Source organism: Aotus nancymaae, unplaced genomic scaffold (genome assembly GCF_030222135.1).
Source record: "Aotus nancymaae isolate 86718 unplaced genomic scaffold, 86718_ANA_hifiasm-v0.15.2.pri h1tg000028l, whole genome shotgun sequence".
NCBI lineage: Eukaryota > Metazoa > Chordata > Mammalia > Primates > Aotidae > Aotus > Aotus nancymaae.
The window spans coordinates 26,043,880-26,067,195 of record NW_026988441.1 but is presented as its reverse complement, the minus strand read 5'-3'; the positions used below and the strand labels follow the sequence as shown (position 1 = coordinate 26,067,195).

General features: G+C 54.4%; 1 protein-coding gene across 11 annotated transcripts in view; it reads left to right on the top strand.

Moving 5' to 3' along the window:
* Positions 1 to 23,091, top strand: part of GATAD2A (GATA zinc finger domain containing 2A) — a 118,322-nt gene extending 95,231 nt beyond the window's left edge. For 10 of the 11 annotated variants that reach the window (XM_012443540.2, XM_021669224.2, XM_012443536.3 and 7 more), the window contains 10 exons: positions 6,432 to 6,564; positions 6,707 to 6,838; positions 8,182 to 8,271; positions 9,250 to 9,381; positions 9,548 to 9,715; positions 11,935 to 12,214; positions 14,938 to 15,236; positions 15,788 to 15,862; positions 16,149 to 16,344; positions 19,526 to 23,091. In XM_012443540.2, coding sequence (XP_012298963.2) covers positions 6,432 to 6,564; positions 6,707 to 6,838; positions 8,182 to 8,271; positions 9,250 to 9,381; positions 9,548 to 9,715; positions 11,935 to 12,214; positions 14,938 to 15,236; positions 15,788 to 15,862; positions 16,149 to 16,344; positions 19,526 to 19,656 — 1,636 coding nt within the window. In that variant the 3' untranslated portion in view covers positions 19,657 to 23,091. The remainder of the gene's footprint in view (positions 1 to 6,431; positions 6,565 to 6,706; positions 6,839 to 8,181; positions 8,272 to 9,249; positions 9,382 to 9,547; positions 9,716 to 11,934; positions 12,215 to 14,937; positions 15,237 to 15,787; positions 15,863 to 16,148; positions 16,345 to 19,525) is intronic. The other variant, XM_012443535.2, reaches the window with a different exon arrangement.
* Positions 23,092 to 23,316: the final 225 nt, after the last annotated feature.

The window sequence follows — 23,316 nt, the reverse complement described above, 5'->3', positions numbered from 1 at the left end:
TGTCAGCCATGAGTATTAGGGCTCCTTCTTCATGTCCACAAAAGCTCTGGGACTCAAAGAATAGGAGTTTGGCTTCCAGTTTGTGTTGCTTTAGAAAGACACATGATGACACACAATTTAGAAATCCTTGTGAGTTTCCCATTCCTCCAGCAGCACAGCATCTGTGTGCACGAGGGAAGCAGCTGCCCACCATGCAATGGGGTTCATCAGTCCACAGGCGACACAGGTCCATCCTGAACTCAAAGCCCCCACCCTGGAAACTCCACCAAGGCAAGAGCAGGAGGTGGGCACTCCCCAGCCTTGCCAGGCCCTGAGCAGACCCAGTCTTTGTCCTTGGGGGTTGTGAATGTTCAAATGTCACATTTCAGGACCTGTTGACTGAGATCGTCTGCTCTGTACTGGGCTCCCACACTCTCCTCAGAAAGCTGTCAGGTGAGGCAGATGTTTCAAGTTGACTTGTTGCTGTCGCTCCCATCTGGGAGCTGCAAGGCCAAGGCAGGGCGACTTGTTTGCTGCCCTTATCTTCCCAGTGTTGGGGACCCCAGGAAGTACTTGCCTGTAAGGCCCTATAATCTGAAAGAAAAGCACTTCTGCACACTCCTAGCCCCTTGGAGGTTGCATCCTGTCAGCGCATCCATGTGGCCTCAGGAGGTCGTGGTGCTGCTGCTGTCTGGGTTTTTGGGGCTGCTGGATGTGAGCAGCTGACTCTGAAGAGGCAGCATGTGATCTGACAGCAGGCCGTTCCCACCTCACCAAAGGACAGCCCTGGGGCAGCTCCCGGCCAACAACTCTGTCTCCTTCTCTGAGGTGAGAATGGGACCTGGTGCAGGGGACTGGGCTGCGGTCTGTGCTGGGGCTGTCTCCATCCTAGGGGCCTGCGGGGTAGCCGTGAGTGCTTTCAGGAAGGTCACTGTTCCTGAGGCTCAAGCTGAGCACTTCCAGGTCAGCAAGACTGCCTGACCCCCCTGCATCCAGCCCTGCCATCTAAGGTGCCTGATCCTCCTCAGCACCGAAGTCTCACCTCCTCAGGCAGCCCTGAGAGGCAGTGGGACAGGGATTCCTCTCCCCTGCCATGCAGGAGCCATGGAGAGGGAAGTGTCACTGCAAGAGGCAGAACCAAGTGAGACCCAGCTGTCTTCTGACTCACTGAGTGAGGGCTCTCTCCACAGCCTGACTTGCCTGCAGGTGTTTCAAGTCCAAGGCGGGGCAGTGGTGGCCAGTTAGCTCCAGGCCACTTCTGGCTAAAGGAGCTACTCTATGGGAGTGTGTGGGCTCAGGGTGCAGCACCCTCACACAACGGGCTCAGCTAGCCTCTCCCCCATCCCCAGCCATGATGGACTTAGGAAGAGATTCCTGGCTCTGAGGACATGGGGGCTTGCCCCCTTCTCTGGGGCTGTGGTGTCACCCCAGGGATGGACATCTCCTTGCCCTTTGTTCATCTGGTCACCCTGGGAACACCTTGTCCCTGGTTGGGAGCCGATGCTGTTCTGTGGATTGGGGTCATAGGTCCCTGGCTGCTGTGCCAGTGCCGCACCCCCGAAGGAGGTCGTGATGGCCCCCAGCTCAGGGTGTGGGATCCTGCTTGTCAGACAGGTGCTGACATGTCGCCCTGCAAGGCGAGGGTTGGGGGTGTTGTCCAGGGAGCCAGAGGCACTTAGAAAGGCTTGCTAGGCTGACAGTGGGTGGGCCAGTCACTGGGCTGGGGACAGCTAAGGAAAGAGACTCATCAGCCAGCCCTTCTTGGGAAGCGAGGGGGTTTCTGCTCAGATCTGTACTCTGCTGAGGGGAACCCTGAGTTCTACCATGATCTTTATGTCGGGGAAGCGGGACAGGGCCAGCTTCCTGAGGCGTGTTGGAGGGATGTTCTGCAAACAGAACAGTATATGTGGAGGCATGGCAGGCCGTGGCTGTGGGCCAGGTCCCAGGAGGGCGGGGGATGTGAACTGCTTGGTTCATGTCGGGTAGGGCTTAGTGAGCCTAAGATGAGTGTTTGCACAAGGGACAAGTGGACTGGTAGGGCTGGTGTTGGATCTAGCAGAGCCCTTATCCCACCTTTACACACAGCCAGCAGCCCACCCTGCTAGGCCTGAAAGAGGAGAGGAGGAAAGGTTCTAGTGGGAAATGATTGTCTGGCTGGAGAAGGCATTGCTGGGCCCTGCCTCCTCCAGCCAGCCTGGAGGAGGATTACTTGTCCCGAGGCCTCATTGGGCCGCAGGTCATGGTCATCCCCAATTTCCCTAGTGTGTGCAAGACTTCGGGGTTCTTGCTGAAATGCAGACTTTGATCAAGCAGGTCTGGGGCAAGGAGGACATGCTGCATTTATACAAGCTCTGGAGAAGCTGCTCTGCTGCTGTGGCAGTAACAGCGGTGGTCTGACATTCACAGGTCCAGCCCCGAGCACAACTATGGCCTCGCCCACCAGTAGCCCCTCCCATCTTGTTTTTGTGTCTGTCCATCCTGGTAGACTGAACCCTAAGGACAGAACCTAATTTTATTCAGAGGTTCCTCCCACTGCCTGCTGCAGCACCTTTTTTTACCTTTTTTTTTTTTTTTATAGACATCGGGTTTCACTATGTTGGCCAGGATGGTCTCAATCTTCTGACCTTATAATCCACCCACCTCTGCCTCCCAAAGTGCTGGGATTACAGGTGTGAGCCACCACGCACGGCCAACACCTGCTTTTTAAATGAGCTCTCAGCAAATGTGAGTGAGGAATGAATCAATGAATGAATGAGGGAGAGGGGGATGAAGTGTGCCTTTCCTGCATACAAGGCAGGCCTGTTCAGAGAAGCACAAAGGTCCCAGCCTCCAAGGACAGCTCCTTCCCGGCACAGGCTGAGGGGACACTAAATATTAACCACGTACTGGCCACTGGTTGGTGAGCAGCTGAAAGCCATAACCTTGTGCTGTGGAAGTGGGATCGTGTCTCGATTTAAGTTTATAATCCCTCTCCTCCAGGAAACTCTACAGAAGTCCCTGGCAGGTAACAGAATTTCTGTGCCTGTGAGGTCAGGGCTGGTGCCAGTGTCGGGGTGGGGGTGAGACCATTTACACTGGTAACAGCCTGGCGTGCTTCCAGGCATTTTTGTAGGTCACGTAAAATCTCTTGATCACTATGTTTTACTTTAAAGCTTCTCAAGATGGTCAGGACAGGCTTATGGGATTTGCCCTGAAATACAACGTCACTTCCATATAAACTTGGTGCCTGGACGGCCGCTGTGGAGTGAATGATAGACGCTGTCCCTGGGCCATGATGCCATCCCTCCCAGCATGTTGGGCTAGATTGCCACTGCTTTGTTTACTTGAGAGAGTTTTTATAATTAAATTATTTCCCTAAAATAATGTCTGCGATCATTTTGAGCCACATGCTCTTTTTCCTGAATTAAAAAACTCTCTTTTAAAAAGTATTGAGACTCTCTCCTTTAAAAAGTGAGCTTAACAAAGTTTTTCGTTTTAGAAACTTAGAGGGGCCAGCGGCCCCCTGTGTACAGTGTGTGTAGAGGTGACTGGCGCCTGTGGTGCAGCAACAGCCCCTTGTGGGCCGGCACCACACAGGAAGTGCCTGCAGTTCCACAGCCTTGGGGTGGGCCTGCCGCCTCCATTTTCTGACAGCACCTGAACCCTTACCTCCCTTCTTAAAATGAAGGCTGCGTGTCACAAACCGGTTGGAACTGGCCGTTGCCATGGTTTTCACGTTGGAAGGCACAGTTAAAGGGTCATGTGACCAAGGAGGGAAATGCCTTTGTCACATGACTTTTTGGTGGCCTGATTAGCATACAGGAAGTTCACTCCCTGCTGGCTGCTGGGATGCTGAGGATCATTGATGGGTGGTGACATCATCTCTTGGATGAGTTATTGATTAGTCGCAGGCCAAGATGAGGCCGTGGAGCGGCGTGGTCAGAGCAGTCCTCTCAGGCAGCTTCAGCTGCTAGGTGTTCTGGACCCTTCGTCTGCCCTCTTCCCTTAGGCAGATTTGAATTTTATTAGACATCTCACCTCTGGAAGAAGCACACACCCTCAATAAGATGATAAAAAGTGTTAAGTCCCTCATAGCGTGTCTGTCATTTCATTTTGGCTCGTGCTGGCCCAGGAAGTGTATCTGTAACTCTATACAAGGCGCTGCCTTGGCCCCCTGCTCCCAGTTCATTTTGGGTGGAGGCCAGCAGCTGCAACTCTGTGCTGGAGCCTTGAGACTGCCTGCCTCTGAGATGCTTAGTGTGTGTGCGTGTCCAGGGAGCCTGGAATTAGAGCCCTGAGGTCACCTTGAAAGTCGATCTTGGGTGGCACGGGGCCAGCAGCAAGGAGAGACGTGCAGGCGGGGTTTGCTAAGACCTGAGTGAGGTGCCCTGGGTTACTTTAGAAACAAACTACGTGGTTCTGGACTTAGAATGTGGCTGATAACCCCTTGCCTGGGGGATTGCATATTTCAAAATGGCACCTTTCTGTCCACGCCCAGGTCTCTGGTGAGAAGTTGGCTGGATCAGGGATAGGACCAGCATTCAGGTACAGCCGCCACGTGGCTCTGGTGGGTGGAATTAGGAAGGACCAGAGGAGAGCAAGTAAAGCAGTTCCAGAGTCTGGCATCCGGAGTCCAGGGTAACGTTGGTCAAGCTTTAGCCTCTGGTGCTCTGTGTCCGCACTTTCCTGAGGACGCAGCTCACTTGGGTGTGGAGGGGACCTCAGAGGTCCTGAAGGCTGCTAGAGCAGAGTCAGGTTCTTCATCCTTGAGACTTTCCTTAACCCTTCTGGGGTCTAATTATCAACTAGACCCTGGCAGATTGAGAGCTGGGACAACTTTGAGCTGCGGCTCCCAGTTAACTTTGTCTGAGTTTGTTCTCTGAGTCACAGTGCCACCTAGAGGACGCGTTCTGTCCTTGGCTGGTTTTCCTGCTGACTGAAAACGGACCAGATGCACTCTGATGAAAGTATAGTCGACCAGGTTCGGTGGCTCATGCCTGTAATCCCAGCACTTTGGGAGGCCGAGACGGGCAGATCACAAGGTCAGGAGTTCAAGACCAGCCTGGTCAATATGGCAAAATGCTGTCTCTACTAAAAATACAAAAATTAGCCGGGCATAGTGGCGCACTCCTGTAGTCTCAGATACTCAGGCGTCTGAGGCAGAAGAATCACTTGAACCGGGGAGGCAGAGGTTGCAGTGGGCCAAGATTGCACCACTGCACTCCAGCCTGGGCAACAGAGCAAGACTCCATCTCACACAAAAAAAAAGTACAGTGCACTCAGATCTTCAGGGACGGTTTGCCTTGTGCCGTCAGCAAATGGAGCTACTTAACTGGGGACAAAGTACCGTCTCTGGGACTTCGGTTGGGCCAGTCACACCACAGCAGGTCATCAGTCCTGTGCCTTCAGTAGTGTCAGATGTACACATACATCCTAGAGGATCGTTCACAGGAAGAGGAAAATCAGACTGATGTGTTCCTGCCTGGGTCAGATGACGTAGGGGTGCCGTGAGCACTTAGCTCGGAGCCTGTCCCGCAGTAAGCACAGAATGGATATTCACTGTTACCCGGTCCTGATGAATAACAGCAGCTCATCAGCCACATGCTTAGACATTTGTGACCATATTTTGACAAAATAACAAAAATGGAAAGCCTACAAGTATTTCCCCTGATTGTATCATGATGCAATTTGAACTGGGACTTACGGAGTGGGCAGGAGAGTAACAGGCAGAAACCAGTCCATGATTAGATCAGGCAGGTGGAGAGTCTCTGGTCTTTGAGAGAACTTGCTACCCTAGTCAGTTTCAAAACAGATAGCTGCTGTCGCCATGTGGGACCCAAGAAGGGCCATCTAGCACTTGGTGCCACCTCGTGAGCAAGCTGTCAGCCTGTCGACACACCCCTCAGTCTTCTGGGGACAGGTTGGCTTCCAGGTGTGAGGGCTGTTGGCCTGCCTAGGTTGAGAGAGAAGAAAGACTGGTTCATGCAGGGATCTGGGCTCCCCCTCAAGAGGTTTCTGCTATGGACAGGAATTGCCGCTGGTGGTGAGGCACACCCATCCCATCAGACTCAGCATGCACAAACTCCACTAGGGGCTACCACTGAGCAGGGCCCCAGGATCCAGAGCCGAGTATTTTTACCTACTCTGAGCCACATGGTAGAGGGAGTGGCCATGTTTTCCGAAGTACCATGTCATGCTCAGGGGGCATACACACCCTCAGTCCCTACCATCAAGGTGTCCTCCTGGGCACTGGGATTGGGTGCCCTATGATGTGTGGGTAAGAGGATGGAGGCAGCCCGGGTGCCATGGGGTGGGGCTGGGAATGTGGAGGATGACCAGGAGAGAGCCGGCCATGTGGGAGCAGACAGAGGTAGTAGCCAGGGAGGTCACAGCTCCCTGCCATGCGTCCACAGGGGTGGGTGCTGGGTCCAGTTGTCAAGGGCCCTCTGGTCACAATTGTGTCTACCCCACAGTGACATGAAGTCAGAGAGGAGACCCCCCTCACCCGACGTGATCGTGCTCTCTGACAACGAGCAGCCCTCGAGCCCGAGAGTGAATGGGCTGACCATGGTGGCCTTGAAGGAGACCAGCACTGAGGCACTCATGGTGAGCCACGTGGTGGTGCTGCTGCCGGAGCCCCGCTGTGCCCTGCCGACTCACGGTGCCCTCAGGTGGAGCTGGTGACAGCGGGGCCTCTGCTCCCCACCAAGGCCTCTCCTCCTCAGCCCTGTTCCTCTTACCCCTGCAGAAGAGCAGTCCTGAAGAGCGAGAAAGGATGATCAAGCAGCTGAAAGAAGAGTTAAGGTTAGAAGAAGCAAAACTCGTTTTGTTGAAAAAGTTGCGGCAGAGTCAGATACAAAAGGAAGCCACTGCCCAGAAGGTGCGTGCCTGTCTTGTCTCCTCCCTGCGCCATCAGGAGCCCCTGCCCTTGCCTTGACCCCCTCATCAATGTCAGGGGCCAGAAAGGTGAAAGGGCTTCCTTGAAGGAGTATGGGGCATGGTCCCGCTCCCCCATTTGTGGAGTGGCGGGTGTGGAGGATGACCAGGAGAGAGCTGGCAATGTGGGGCAGACAGGGAGCAGCCAGGGAGTCGCAGCTCTCTGCCGTATGTCCACAGTGGTGGGCACCGTGTCCATTTTGTGTTTAACTAAATGTTAAAGTGAATTTCAGTCTAGAGTATTCTGGATCTGTGGGTCTAAAGCTCACTTCTTAGACAACAGGCGTCAAGGAACTGGAGCACAAATGTCTGGTGCCGCTGGAAGCACGTTTCTGGATGAAGAGCTCTGTCCAGAAAGGCCACCTGGCCTATGGGTGCAGGGGACGCCCCAGCCTCTGCTGTCCTCCCTCTTGCTGTGCGTCTCGGTCCCCTCCCAGCTAGATGTGTGCTGAGCTCCCATGGAGCTTGGCCCCAACTCTCAGAGGGCCCTGCTTCTGTTCCTCCTCCTTCCCTGGAGCCCGAAGCTCGCTGTTGTGCTGCTTCTAGATACAGCTTTAATGGGCAGCAAGGTTAAGTTTATTTTGTTAGGCTTTTTGAGTGCTCTGTTCTGGGAAATTCCTACCACCCGAGCACTTCAGTCATTGTCTTAGTGAACCAGAAAGTGAGTGTGTCCTGGGCAGCAAGAGCTAAAGGAAGAACCAGACTCTCCCTGCCTTGGCTTGGGGGTTTGTTTTTTGAACACCCCCCGCCGCCACCTCCCACCTACCTGGTTAGCCAGTGGGTTGGAAAGAGCCTGCCTGTTTCTTTTTTTCTATTTCCTGTCACTTGCTGAAAACTCATTGAGGGACACCACATCTGTCACTGACCCTTCTCTAATGGAACATGCAGTTTTTAAAAGTGCCCAGAGCCACTGTTTTCTCACAGTGATTGAGATCTCCCTGTCTAGTGGGCCAGGGGTCCTTTGCCTCAGCAGCACTGCTACCATCAGCCATTCTGTCCCCTGGAGGGCACAGGGGGTGCCCGGACACTTTGTGGGTGTCAGGGAGCAGCCAGGAAGTGATGCTGGGAGCCGGGGGTGGCACTGCTGGAAAGTCTCTCCTAGGCCCATGTAGAAATTGTCACCTCCTACCACAGACGGGGTCATTTTCAGCCTTCAAGCAGAACTTCTGAGAGCCTGATGCCGTAGAGGAGGAAGTCAGTCCTCTTCACCAGCATTAAATCTTGGTGCCTCAGTGTGGAAAGAGGGCCTCATGGCCCCTCACTTCCTGGTGTCTTGCTCTATTGCAGCCCGCAGGCTCTGTTGGGACCGCCGTGACTACCCCTCCCCCGCTTGTTCGGGGTACCCAGAACATTCCTGCTGGCAAGCCATCACTCCAGGTCAGTGTCCTGTCTGCATCTCCATGGGTGCCCTGCCGGCACTGCTGCTGTCAAGAACAGGCCCCTTGGGCTCCCTTACAGCCCAGAGGAAGAAGTACATACGAACTTCCCGAGCCCCACAGCCCAAAGTAGGCCACTGTTGATGTCACAGACAGAAATCCTGGCCAACACTGGAAGGGAGCCTTCCAGTGAGTGCCCCTGGCGAGTCTGATCTCCCTTCATGTTGACTCTTCGGGCCAGAGAGCCTCCCAGGGCCTCCAGGTGAGGGCCAGAGGCTTTCTCTCAGCCACACGGCTGAGGTTGGAAGGGACCCTCCTGCCCCTTCCTCTCAAACAGGCCTCCCAGCTTCCTCTAGGGGGTGACCATGCCCATCCTACCTTGGGTGGGCCATTGTCACATGGGAATGAACTGCCACGTGAGTGGGACTCACTCAGAAGTGAGCCCAGGTTTGCATGGCTCTGGGTGGAGTCACTATTCCTTGTTTCAGTGTTTAGAATAAGTAGTCATCTTTGCTAATTTTGTGTTACACATTTGCCTTGTTTGTTAGTTTGTTTCAGACAGGGTTTAGTTCTGTCACCCAGGCTGGAGTGCAGTGGCGCGATGTAGGTTCACTGTAGCCTCTGCCTCCTAGGCTCAAGCCATTCTCCTGCCTCAGCCTTCCAAGTAGCTAGGATTACAGGCATACGCCACCACGCCTGGCTAATTTTTCTATTTTTTGTAGAGATGGGGTTTTGGTGTTATCCAGGCTGATCTCAAACCCCTGGACTCAAGAGATTCACCTGCCTCTGCCTCCCAGTGTGCTGGGGTTACAGGCGTGAGCCACCATGCCCAGCCAGCTAATTTTCTTTTTTAACTTCTCTGCTACTTAGAAAAAAAATAAATAAGTATGTGCTTTCATAAAAGCAGCAAACCTGCATGTTTTAAAATAAAAAAGGGGAGGGGTGTCCATGTAAATCTGGGTCTTGGTGTCTTTGACAGACCTCTTCAGCTCGGATGCCCGGCAGTGTCATACCCCCACCCCTGGTCCGTGGTGGGCAGCAGGCGTCTTCGAAGCTGGGGCCACAGGCAAGCTCCCAGGTCGTCATGCCCCCGCTCGTCAGGGGGGCCCAGGTGAGCAGGACCGTGCACACTGGAGAGACCTGGCAGCCTCAGCAGTCATCTCCTTCTAAAGTAGGACCCTTACCAGTTCTTGGGGCCAAGGTGCCCTGCACCTTCAGGTCCCCCTCCATTGTTGATCTCAGTTGAATATTTTGTTCTCCCTACCCTACCCCAACAGCAGATTCACAGCATTAGGCAACATTCCAGCACAGGGCCACCGCCCCTCCTCCTGGCCCCCCGAGCGTCAGTGCCCAGTGTGCAGATTCAGGGACAGAGGATCATCCAGCAGGGCCTCATCCGCGTCGCCAACGTTCCCAACACCAGCCTGCTTGTCAACATCCCACAGGTAAGGGCTGCGCCACACCACACCACACCACGCCGGGTAGAGCGTAGGTCCCACCTGTGACTGTTCCCCTTGGACCCAGGTTCTGGGGGCACAGTAGTGTCTCCTCGGTCTGTGTGGTGTGACCTGCCTGCTTCCTCGGAGCCAGGCAGGGGCTTGGACTTGAGTTCCTGGGGGCCACAGGGCTGTGTGGGTTGTGGGCACAAGTTTTGTGGGCAGACTTGCCATCCAGCACAGGTGGGCAGCTGCCAAGAGGGGCGACACACAGACCTGAACTGAAGGTGGGGTCTGCTCACCAGCTTCATGGCCGAGGAAACAGCATGTGGCACACAGCAGGTTTAGGGGGATAGTCGAGACCCGGGAGAGGCCGGTGATGGGCCTGGAGATGCCTCGGGGGCACCGGAGCCCATTCCGCCCTCCCGGCAGTGGCTTCTTCCAGTCGCCTCCTCAGCAAATGTTCCCATGGCACCAGGCGCATCTATTCTTGGCAGCGTGTCCCTTCACCTCTGTACAGAGTCTCTGAGATAGGGAGGGTCCCCACCCCCAGAAAGTAGGTTGGGAAGAGCAGGACCAAGGGGCGGGCGGGCTGGAAGCAGGCACCTTGGCTGACAGATAAAATTACCAGGTCTGAAGGGGCTTTTGCTCGTGGGCATGTTTGCTGGTGGGCATGTTTGCTGGTGGGCATGTTCGCTGTTTCTTCCCTCTTTGGCACGGTTTGTTCTTACCTGCCCTTCTTGGACAAGAGCAAGGCTCTGGGTAGTGTCCCTGCTTGCTTTCAAAGGTCGGGTTTGAGTGCAGAGAAGACCAATCCTGGACTGACCCAGGTAGACAGTTTCATACACCTGTGAACTTTTTTTTTCTTTTTTCTTTTTTCTTTCTTTTTTTTTTTTTGAGACAGAGCCTCATTCTGTTGCCCAGGCTGGATGGAGTGCTGTGGTGCAATCTCAGCTCACTGTAACCTCCACCTTCCAGGTTCAAGCGCTACTCCTGCCTCAGCCTCCTGAGTAACTGAGACTCAAGGCACCTGCTTCCACACCCGGCTAATTTTTGTATTTTTAGTAGAGACAGGGTTTCACCATATTGGCCAGGCTGGTCCTGAACTCCTGACCTTAAGTGATCTGCCTGACTCAGCCTCCCAAAGTGCTGGGATTACAGGCGTGAGCCACCGTGACTTGCCCTCCCGTGAACTTTTATCCAGTCCTTTCTGTTGTCTTTGTGCCCTGAGGGTGGGCACAGGCAGTCCGTGGCAGAGAGGGTGGTCTGCTCCTAGTGGGGCTTGGGGAGACTGTGAGGGGAAGGAGGGGATCTCGCTGGTCAGAGGTGAGCAAGGCCTGGGTTTGGTCTCGGTTGCTGAGAGGACAACAAGCTGGCAGGCCAGTCTCTGAGAGCCTTTCTTGAGGGGTGGGACCCTAGGAAGGCATCCTGGACACCCTGTGCCCTACCGTGTGGTATTTGTAAGTCATTGGCTGTGTCCATTTTTTAGGGGTGGGCTGCACAGCTTTCATCAGCTTTCCAGAGGGGTCCTCAGCCCCCAAAAGCCATTGGCATGAGGTCAGTTCTGGGTTTCGGGAGGAGCTCCATCCAGCAGTTGTGGGGCTGGTGATAGCATTCAGGGGTCTGCTGCTGGGATCCAGGTAGGACTGTGAAGTGGCACTGGAGCGGCAAGGACTAGGGTGGATGGAGGGCAAGGGGCAGAGGCTGGCCTAGGAGCTGCTTCTCCCATCACCCCATAGGACTAGGGGACTGCCTCAAACATTAGCATCCCAGGGGAGCGCATGCAGAGAGGCTCATAGGGGTACACGGTGAGCACTGTCATACCCTGCAAGAAGGCAGGCCGGGCCACAGCCAGAAGACAGTGGCCCTGATGGGCAGGGTGGTGACCACCAGAACCTGGTGTCAGCCACATAGGTGCCCTTACATTCACATGGTAGAGCAAAGCAAGCAGTAGATTTTCAGTGTGTGCAGTTTATCTGGTAAACCTCAGTACGGGTGTGCAGGTGAGCAGTCACCTCCTAGGGTGATGTGTTTCTCGCAGTTCTCCCTGCTGCCCTGGCTTCTGAGAGTCTCTTGCGTGTCACAGCTAGGTTCACTTCTGTAAGGATGCCGTCATCAAGGGACTGGTTAGTCAGTGCAGCCAACGGGACCTCGGGCGTGGGGACGCTGGGGAGCTTTCCTTTGGGCAAACACACAGAGTGCCCTGACTGAGTTGTTACCTCCCAAAGCCCGCCCCAGCATCACTGAAGGGGACAACAGCCACCTCTGCTCAGGCCAACTCCACCCCTACTAGTGTGGCCTCTGTGGTCACCTCCGCCGAGTCTCCAGCAAGCCGACAGGCAGCTGCCAAGCTGGCGCTGCGCAAACAGTTGGAGAAGACACTGCTCGAGATCCCCCCGCCCAAGCCCCCAGCCCCGGAGATGAACTTCCTGCCTAGCGCTGCCAACAACGAGTTCATCTACCTGGTCGGCCTGGAGGAGGTGGTGCAGAACCTACTGGAGACACAAGGTGAGTGGCCTGGACCTAGTGGGCTGCTTCTGCCTCTTCTGCCTCCAAGGCCCTTCTGCCCCTTCTGCCTCTGCCCCTTCTGCCTCCAAGGGTGCTGCCCCATAAGTTCTTTCCAACACACAGCAGAGGCTGGGGCGTGGCTGCCTGGCCAGAATGGTGCTGGGTGGGCTTGGCAGGGACACCATCAGTGACACTGTGGAGTCTGGACACTGTTCTCCTCCAGTTGGGGCCTCTGAGAGCTAGGCACCGACAGGCTTAGGCCCCAGGGGGTTGGGCAGTGCTGGCCTCCGTGACGTTGGTATGTGGTAGGGTAGAGGTGAGGGTGCACATCTGTGGGAGGCTGACGGGCTTGGCCTCCATGAAGGGCTTTCAGGCCAGTGTGGGGTTGTGACACACAGGTAGAACCTTCCAGAGCCTTGAGTGCTCCCAGCCTCTGAGGAGGGAGAGGGACAGCCCACCCCGCTGCCCCCGCCTGGGCAGGCTTACATGATCACCCTCTTCAGGGGCAGTGTGGGAGTGCACCATGTCCTGGGTCATTTAGGAATAAAAAGTTATCTACGGGTGGTGATCAACACAGCAATGGAGACGGCCAGGCAGGTGGAGCTGGGTAGCCAAGTCAGGAACATGCTCCCCAGACATGGAGACCAAGGATGTTTGCCTATAGGTTAAGGTGGGGGTGACACAAGCAGGCCGGGGCCTGAACCCTCTCGTGGTGACCACATCAGACCCTCAGAGCAGAGCAGTGGGCAGGACCATAAGGGCCTCAGGGCAGGGGTAGGCCCAGTGGCCTCAGAGCCCTCCCAGCACAAGACTTAGGAACAGCAGGATGGGTGTGTGCAGAGAAGCACCTCCTGCCTACCTCCCAGGATGCAGAGAGGGAGGAGGGCATGGGGGCCAGGTCGAGCTGTGCCCCCAGCTCCTGGGGTTGGGAAGATGCTCTCCCCACTCCCTTAGGGTACTTTGGTGCATCTCCCAGTGCTCCCATGTGGTACCCAGGGTCCCCAAAAGGAAGAGCCCTCCATACCTGGGGAGAGCTGGGCCTGGCTCAGCCTCAGAGCAGCCCTCATATGTAGAGTTGCTTGTAGCCCACTCCCTTGCCCCTAAGTCGCTCTTGTAACTCCTGACTGTACTGAGACCACTGCAGCATGCAGGGGCATGGCCTCCAGCTCCCAGCTACAGGAGGGAACAGGGGTGAGCTGTGGGGAGGTGGGGCTCTGACATAGCCTGACCAGTGCCTTTGGTGCCTCTTTTTCTATTTTTTTTTTTTGTTGTTTTGAGATGGAGTCTCACTCTGTCGCCCAGGCTGGAGTGCAGTGGCATGATCTCAGCTCACTGCAACCTCCACCTCCCAGGTTCAAGTGATTGATTCTCCTGCCTCAGCCTCCCAAGTAGCTGGGACTACAGGCACCTGCCACCACACCCAGCTCATTTTTTGTATTTTCAGTAGAGATGGGTTTCACCATGTTAGCCAGTGTTAGCCAGGATAATCTTGATCTCCTGAGCCTCGTGATCCACCCACCTCGGCCTCCTAAAGTGCTGGGATTATAGACGTGAGCCATCACGCCCAGCAAGGTGCTTCCTTTTCTATAAGGTGATATCAGCAAAATAGCCACCTGAGGCTGCTGTAGGAAATGTGGGCTGGAGGCCGAGTTGGGACCATTGCCCCTCTATGCCTCTGCCTGTGCAGGCATCTGCTATCCCAGACTAGCCTGTTTCTGCTGGTACCTCATCAGGGCTCAGTCTCCCTCTCTTGTTGCCAAAAACAGGACCTCACTGTGGGAGGGACTCCTAACACTTCCCATAGCCCCCAGCCTTGCGCCACGTCTGCTTCTGGTGCCACTCACACTGGCCGTGGCTGCCCCCTTTGGGGTTGGGCGTGTGCAGGGAGATGTGCTGTTGTCACCAGAGCATGTAAGCTGCTGGTGGTGGTCTCATGGCCAGGGGCCCAGAGGAGGCTAGGCCAGTCCAGGCAGGAGAGGGAAGGCCAAGGGTCCCCCACCTCCCAGCCCCTGCCATCTTCTGACATTGTCTGTGATGACCCAGAGCAGTTAAGGCCCCTAAGTGCTGAACACAAAAAAGATAGGCACAAAATACGCCCACACCTCACGCCTGAGCGCATGCGTCACGCGCACTTCCCCCTGCTGCCTCTTGCAGCCCCACAAAGAGACGCTGCATTCAGTGCCCCTGTAGCTTGCCGCCTACCTTGTGCCCTGGGTGCAGCCCGGGGCCTGGGGCCTGTCCCAGGTGTGAATCCTGCCCTGCCACCCATCCCTACTCCACATCCACAGGTGATCCACGGGTCACTTGGTCTCTGGCCATGTGATCCACAGGTCACTTAGTCTCTCTTGGCCTCAGTTTCTTTCTCAGGATGTAGGGCATTTGGGGGGGCCCCATCCTAAGAATGAACCGAGCATCTCAGCACCCACAAAGCATTTGCTGAGTGACTTGTCTGTCACCCTTGTTAACTTGTACACAAGCAAGGGTGCCCACCACACTGCGACATGGCCTGGCATGGCCCCTGCTGGTCCTCAGTGGTGTCATGTCCAGCAGTGGGCGGGACGGGAGGCATCGTATTCAGAAGCTGTTTGACCTTGGCCAGCCCTGTGTCCACACATTGGTACCCAGTAGACAGTTGCAGAACGGATTCGGCGTCCTGGGCTGGGGGCGGCCAGGGGACTGTTGTCCTGTCCCTCTGACGCGAGCCACGTGCTGTCTGCTTGCAGCGGGCAGGATGTCGGCCGCCACTGTGCTATCCCGGGAGCCCTACATGTGTGCACAGTGCAAGACGGACTTCACGTGCCGCTGGCGGGAGGAGAAGAGCGGAGCCATCATGTGCGAGAACTGCATGACAACCAACCAGAAGAAGGCGCTCAAGGTGGAGCACACCAGCCGGCTGAAGGCTGCCTTCGTGAAGGCCCTGCAGCAGGAGCAGGAGATCGAGCAGCGGCTCCTGCAGCAGGGCGTGGCCCCTTCCCAGGCCAAGGCCGAGCCCGCCACGGCCCCACACCCTGCGCTGAAGCAGGTGAGCCAGGCCTGCCTCTGGCAGCGCCGTCCCTAGGAGGCAGGGGCCGTTCCGAAGATCCGCCCCACGCCCGCACTGCGCCTCCTGATTGTTAACTGCGTGTCTAAATTGCAGTTAATGGTGGCGCTGGGTGGAGAAAACACTAATTTGCAGTTTCTTTAGACTTTGTAGCTCTCACTCACAGGCTGCAGGCTGACAAGTACTGCTTGTCTCCAAGGACTTCTGAAAGCCACGTTGAGATACCAAAGGGGCGTTTGGAAGAAATGTTCTTGCTAAATTTGGAGAGGAACAAGTTTGAAATCAAGTTTTTTGTTCTCATGGTTTTTTTTATTTTAATGTTTCTCCTTCCCACCCTCTGTAGACCCAAAGCTCCCTTTAGCAATTTTTGTTTTCTTGGAAGTTCTTTGCAATTCACTAAACACATTTTCTCAAGATCCCCGTGCAGCGCCTAAAGTCCTGGGGTACGGGCCTGTCCTGTGGGGCTCCCCTTCGGTCACCCCAGGCCAGCCAGCAGATGGCGCTGACCTCGATTTCAACCCCCGTTTGTGTAGGTCATAAAACCCCGGCGTAAGTTGGCGTTCCGCTCAGGAGAGGCCCGCGACTGGAGTAACGGGGCTGTGCTACAGGTCAGAACCGCGCCGGGCACCGGGAGCCTCGCGCCCCCACCGCAGCCCGTGACCACGTCAGTCGCCGACTGTCACGCTGCCTTGTCTGTCTGTCTCCCTCCCTGTTTCCATTTCTCTCTCTCCCCTCCCCACCCCTCTGTGTAACTTACCTGGTCTCCTGATTTTGAACTTTAGGGACCCCATGTGGGTGGGAAGAGGTCGGCCAGAGCAAGGAAAGGCTGTGCCGAGTGTCTCGCCTGCTGCTGCCTCTTCCCTGCGTGAACCGTCGCCCCTCTCTCCACTGCAGGCCTCCAGCCAGCTGTCCCGGGGTTCAGGCACGACGACCCGAGGCGTCCTGCACACCTTCAGTCCGTCACCCAAACTGCAGAACTCAGCTTCGGCCACAGCCCTGGTCAGCAGGACCGGCAGACATTCCGAGAGAACTGTGAGCGCCAGCAAGGGCAGTGCCACCTCCAACTGGAAGAAGACACCCCTGAGCACAGGTGGGTGGCCTCCTCAGGGCTCCCCAGCCTGGCCATTTCCGGGTCCACCCTTCCTCATCCTGAACAGTGGCACGTATGCACCGGCTGAACACAGGAAAGCCTGCTCCCCAGACCCACTTCCTAAGCTCAGCCTCCTTGGACTCAGGCTTCCTCTCCTGCCCCTAACCAGGACACCCTGAAGAAGTGACAGCCCCAAGCAGATAGGAAATAGTAATCACCCTCACTCTCTGCACCCAAGTTCAGCCTTTTACCCACAAAACGTGGGGCAGGCCTGGTTCAGTGGGTGCCCCCACAGCCATCCGCATGGACTCTTGCAGCACACACCCGTCTTGCCCACTCAGGGTTACCCCTTTCTCTTTGTGCCGCAGTGAACATCCATTTTTCTGTCACTATGCCTTCCATGCTGTGGTCACACTGAATGGTGCAGAGTAGAGTAAAACGGTAACATGGGGTGAGGGGTGCACCCACAGCAGGGGCTGGGCTCGCCTGGGACAGCCAGTGGAGGCCTTGCTAGAGACATGTTTGGAGAACAACCAGTGTGGGTGAAGACCCTGGAGTGGGCTCTGCTCAATCAGCCTCGGCCCTGCTGTTCCTGGCATGGTCCCTATGACCTGTTTATTTCAGGCCTTCATCCTGTTTATTTTCTCATGTATGTGCTAACGTTAGAACAAAAGTTTAATATTTCTTGTGTTCACCAAGAATGGGAAAAGAAAAGGTGGTCAGGAAGGGCCAAGTTAAGGAGCCAGGCACTCTCTGGTAGAGGAAGCAAAGTGTCCTGCATGCTCCCTGCAGCCTGTGGCCCTGCAGGAAGAAGAGGACAGCCTGTCATGAGACAGACACCAGGCAGAGTGGGGGAGCCTGAGAGCCCGCTGTGCCTGCCGCTGTCCTAGGTGAGCAGCATGCCCAGATGCCAGGCTCTGCAGGGGCAGTTCAGGAAAGGGCGGACATTCAGCTGCAGAGAAATCCAGGCAGCCTGGATAGTCTAGTGCATTTGTTTTCAAACCAGCCAGCCAGACGTTCTGCTCAGCAGGTATAAGACAGCTAAGGACTCACGGGCTGGTCGGAAATTACTCTTGTGAGAGGTTTGGAAGTATAAGAAGTAGGAGAAGTTGGTAAGTGTGTGCATGTGGGCACAGTGGTCGAAGTCATCTGGAAGCGGCGTGTGTGTGTGTATAAAGTTTGAAAGGGAGTATGAAGGCATCATTAGTTGTTGTGTCTGATGGTAGGATTAGAGGGAAAAGAAATAGTCGAAAGCACCATTTCCTAAAACAGTTACTCAGGGTGGCTGGGCATGGTGGCTCACGCCTCTAATCCCAGCACTTTGTAAGGCCGAGGCGGGCAGATCATGAGATCAAGAGATCAAGACCATCCTAGCCAACATGGTGAAAACCCATCTCTACTAAAAATAGAATAATTAGCTGGGCGTGGTGGCACGTGCCTGTAGTCCCAGCTACTCGGGAGGCTGAGGCAGGAGAGTCGCTTGAACCCAGGAGGGTGGAGGTTGCAGTGAGCCAAGATCGAGCCACTTTACTACAGCCTGGTAACAGAGAGAGACTGTCTTAAAAAAAAAAAAAAAAAAAAAAAAGTTAACCCAAGGGCTTGAGGAGAGCATATGTTTCTGGAGTGCTGCCCTTGCACATAGGCATGGTTCCTAAGAACACTGGACCTCAGAATGCTTTTTCCAAAAAATGTATTTACCACCACTAAAAAAATACTCAGTGCCAGACCTGCTGGCTCACGCCTATAATCCTAGCACCTTGTCAGGCCGAGATGGGAGGATTGCTTGAGCCTAGGAGTTAGAGACCAGCTTGAGCAACATGGTGAGGCCTCATCTCTACAAAAAAAATAATAATAATTAGCCAAGCATATGGCACCTGTCTGGTCCCAGCTACTCGGGAGGCTGAGGGAGGGGGATCGCTTGGGCATGGGAGGTTGAGGCTGCAGTGAGCACTGACTGTACCACTACACTTCGGCCTGGGCAAGAGTGAGACCCTATCTCAAGGGGTCTGAGCAGCCCTTACATTCAGACCAAAGATTCTGCATGTGCTGAGTGGGGGGTGTTTCTTTATTTTTCAATTATAAATTTTTTCCAATGATAAAAATTCAGTTATAAAAGTTATATTTGTCCATCACGGAAATTTGGAAAATACAGGGAAAAGAGCATGGCAATGGCTTGTATTTTCCTCCCCCAAGTGAACAAATGTTACATTTCGGGATTTTCCCCAGTGTCTCCACTTCACTTGAGGGCCCTTTGTGGAAATGTGTGTATTGCATTGGCTACTTTGTGCGTTAATGAGAGACCCTTACTGTAAGCATTAGAATTTGAGCCTGGCACAGTGCCTGTAACCCTAGTGCTTTGACAGGCCAAGGCAGGAGGATTACTTCAGGCCTGGAGTTTGAGACCAGTCCAGATAAGCAAACATACATAGCAAGACTTCATCTCTACACATTACCTTGAGGGTAGGAGACAAGTTTTTTTTTTCCTTTTTTCTTTCTTTTTTTTTCTTTTTTTTTTCCCAGAGACAGCTTCTTGCTATGTTGCCCAGGCTGGAGTACAGTAGCGTCACAGCTCACTTGCAGCCTGGATCTCCTGGGCCAAAGCAATCTTCCTACCTCAGCCTCCTGAGTAGCTGGGACTACAGGGACATGCCACCATGTCCAGCTGATATTTTTTTAGAGGTGTGGCCTTGCTTGTGTTGCCCAGGCTGGTCTCTTATCTCCTGGCCTCCTGCCCCAGCCTCTCAAAGTTGTGGGATTCCAGGCTGAGCCTCCGCGCCCAGCTGAGATCATTTTTTCATCCCTGTGTAGTATTCCATCCTGTATTATTGTCCTGTTGCACACATTTGTTTATGGTTTTCCACTGTTGTAAGCAGCGCTGCGGTCAGCACCTTCATTTCTGTAGCATGGGGGTAGCTGCCGACCCTCTGATGATTGTCCTGCACTTGGAATTGGCTTGGCAGAGCCTGGGAATGTTAAGGCCATTGAGTTGCTGCCTAAATACTCTTCAGCTCTGGGGTCTGGGATTTGAAAGGTTGATCGAAGAGTAGTGGTGGGCAAGTTTGCAAGGGCTCCTGAGTCCTTAGTGTGTGTTAGATTTGGGGTTGAGGCAGCTGTGGCTGGTCTCCTCCCAGGAGCCCTCCTGACTAGGGCCATCTCAGCCAGTAGCTCTGTTCTGTTTCAGGTGGGACCCTTGCATTTGTCAGCCCGAGCCTGGCAGTGCACAAGAGCTCCTCGGCTGTGGACCGCCAGCGAGAGTACCTCCTGGACATGATTCCACCCCGCTCCATCCCCCAGTCAGCCACATGGAAATAGTGCAAGCCAGGCCCCGTGAAAGACGGGCTCCCTCCTTCCCCACCTGGCCCCTGGTCTAGGAGGACCCGCTGCACCACCCTCCGCTGGCTCGGGAAGACACCGTGCCCGCCCCAAGAGCAAGCACCAGCCACGCTGCAGAGGCAAAACCTCAATTCTTGGCTGCAAAGTTTCATCAGGGCTGGGGGGCTGGTGCTGCCTTGCAGGCAGACGAGGATCATTGCTGGGGGACCTTTCCCGTGGGCTTTCTTCCTTTCTCTTTTTGCCTTTAGTTTGCCCGACACCAGCAGAAAAGTGGACCTCGGGGGCTGGTTCTGCTCCCAGCCCCCTTGTTCGGCCCCTGCCGGCACATGGGCGGCTCACCCTGGACACTGTGACGCGCACGGGCAAGGCCAGCGCCTAGGGCTTCTGAACCGAGCGGGGTGTTTTGTTTTGTTTTTGCTTTTCTCCGTCTTAGGCTCCCGATCCTTGACTGCCTTCCCGTGGCGATCTATAAGTTGAAAGATTTTTTTTTTTAAATCACCTCATGATGATGGAGTTAAAAGTAAACCGTGCAAACCCTGGGGTCCCTGTTGTGCGCTGCATCGTCCCGCTGGCCCCGGGCCCTGAAGGGTGGGCGGCTTATGGTGCCACAGCCTCTGGCAGGGACGGCCGGCCCGCCCCAGTGACTGACAGACGAATGCAGGGATGGCTGAGACAGCCCTCGCTCTAGCTGAACACCTCCATTGCTGCTTGTTCTGGAGGACCCCTGCCTCCGACCCTACCGCCCCTGGACCTCCCAGACTTAGCAGAAGAACAAACTGAAGAACAGACCCAGCCAGAGAACCAGGGATTTGGAAGCTGCCCATGAAGGGAGGAGGAGAGGACCTGGTCAGCAGCATTCCCAAGCAGGAAGCTGGAGGGGGCACTGTTTCAGGGGGTTTTCTGTTGTGGTTTATTTTATTAAATTTTTTCCTTTTTTCTATTCATTCGACGGACGCAATCTTAAGCCACCCTGGCCTTGCTCCTGGCAGGTGAGCGTGCACAGGTGTGTGCAGGTTGGGAGGTGCCGTCCAGGTGTGCAGAGAGCCGCTGCGCACAGATGTCAGGATTTCCGTTTGGGTCTAGTTTAGAACCTGTCCTTAAACCTAGGGGTTGCTGTCAGGATTTGCTTTCAGACTTTTTTTTTTTTAAACTCCCTTTAGAGTCTACAAAAATGTTTTTAAAAGGATCAGGTCTGCTTTTAGTTTCATTTTTGTTTCTTTCCCATCCCACTCTTTAAAAACTGCTTCCATGAGAAAAGGCAGAAGCCATTCTCTGTCTCCTGCACACTGAGCCGGCTTCATGCCGGCTCGAGGGTGTCCCGTGCCCATGTACATGCGTGTGTCTCCGTGAGGACTGGGTTCCATTGGTTCCCCATTGAGCTCCAGCCCTGGTTTTCCTACCCATGCAGTTAGGGACTTTAATTTAAAGGTTTTTTGTAGGGCCGCCGCCTTCAAACACAACTGCTTCAACATTCTAATAAAGGTTCATTTAACCCCCAGGCTCCTGTCGTGTGAATATCCTCAGTCTGCAGGAAACTTTTTTGACACACCATAGACCTAGTTTTGGAAAACATTACCTATTTTTTGTGCAAAACCCCAAGTTTCTCACTGATTTTTGTTTTTGTGCATAACTTGGCTGAAGGAGGTTAGGAGAGGGTGGGGATGGGTGGTTTTCATTCCAAGATCCAGGGATTTTGGGGAAAGGAAGGAATTTGATGTTTTTTTGGGGTGGGAGGGGAGGATGTGTTTTTTACACCAAAAAAAATCATGAGTATGCAAGCGTTTCTATTCTCGCATTTTCCTGTGTGCCTGGCAAATAAATACCTGTCTCCTACGATCCTGATCTGTTAGCCTTCTCTGTTCCATGACATGGGCCAGATCTTTCAGCTCCTCCCAGAAGGAGCACCCAGGCTGGCTTCTTCCCACTGAAAGCCCTCCCCAGCAAACCAACCTCAGTTCTATGCAGTGGCTGGGGATCAGGCATCCAGGCCAAAGTCACCTCTGCCTGCCCCAGCTTGGGTCAGCTGGGTCTGACCAGGGGGACAGATCCGAGCCGGACCCACCGACGCCCGCCCCAGCCCCAGCTCATGACCTCTTGCAGCCTGGCCTGGCTGTTCCTCCAGGGCTGATGGCTGTCGACCTATCCGTGTGAGTTTGTATGGACTGCTGCCCCTCGAAAGGGAGAGGGTCGGCCCCATGTCCCTGGGGAGCATTCCATCAGGGACAACATACATACTGTGATGTAAACTTTTTTTTTTAATTTCAGGGGGCAGAAGTTTGAGATGCCTTAATCTTTCCTTCATTTCTGCTGTCTTGAACACTCTAGCCTATTATTTCCTGTTAGTCCCTTGCAGCATAACTTCTATAAGCCCCGAGTGGGTGGTTGTGTGAAGTTTCTGATGTTCCAGGTGAAGGCATTACTAAGTACCTCTCTGGGTGTGGGGTTTGGATGCACCAGACAAGCTATTTATTGATGTTAAGGCTTTTCTACCAGCAGCAAAGCACACCTTCAAAACCGGCCACTGCCTGGGTCCTGGTCTCTCCGGAGAGCCCTGCCAGGATCAGGTTCCTGCAAGCCATGAGAATGTGGGAGCCCCCAGCCCAACCGATTGTAACTGTCCCTAGTTATCTGTGACATGAACCTCCAACAGCACCTGGAAACTGCTCCCTACGTCAGCTGCTCTGTGGACAGGGCTGGAGAGATCTCACAGTTCACTCCTCACTTGTTGTATTAATGGTGGGGGGTAGGCTTTGGAATGGCCAAGTGCCCTTGGAGCCTCCCACAGCTATGGCCATCCTGACCTCATCCCAGGAACTCCACGGTGACATCAGGAACCACCCCTCTGACTAGGTAGGGGCCCTTGTCACAGGGTGGAACAGCCCGAACTGCAAGTGGCTCCTGGTCTTACCTGTACTCCACGGACCCCGGTGAAGCAAAAGCTCACCCCGGGACAGGGAATGAGGCAACTCGGTGCAGCCCCGCTGGGCCCCATGGCTCCCACTCCTATTGGACATAGAGACTTCTCTATACAAATATTCTTATCACAGGGGTCCCCATCACAGAAGGGATGGTCCCTGCTGCTCCGCCATAGGGTTTCTGATGCCAAGCTATGCTGCACGTGATGTTAACCTAAAGAACTTGGACTGAGCTAAAGTACAGCAAACATTTTATAATCCTTAAAGTGTAATAGATGGTTACACTAGTGCAGGGTATTGGGGGTCTCGGGGGGTGGAGGCTGTCACTTGTATTTATTGTGACTCTAAATCTTTGATAGTAAAACAAATGTAAAAACAAATGTTTGCCACCGGATGGGAATAGAGGTTCCAGTAAACAGGCTGGAGTGGGTGGCTATACGTTGTATCACGAAGTTTTAGACTGAAGGATAATAAAGATATGGATGATGTGTCAACTGGACTTTACTTTTGTCCCTTCTGCCGTGTCTTTTCTGTATTGTTTTGTCCTAGCTTCCGAGGCAGGTTGGAGAGAGATGGGAGGGTGAGACCCTTTGTTAATGAGAGAGGCAAAGGATCGGGGGCACCTGCTGCTTGGGCTTAACTTGCTGTGGGGATGGCGTCCCCATGGCCTCTCTTTTGAGCTTTGTGGCCAACTTATCCCATGGGCTGGGAGAGGGGAATGAGA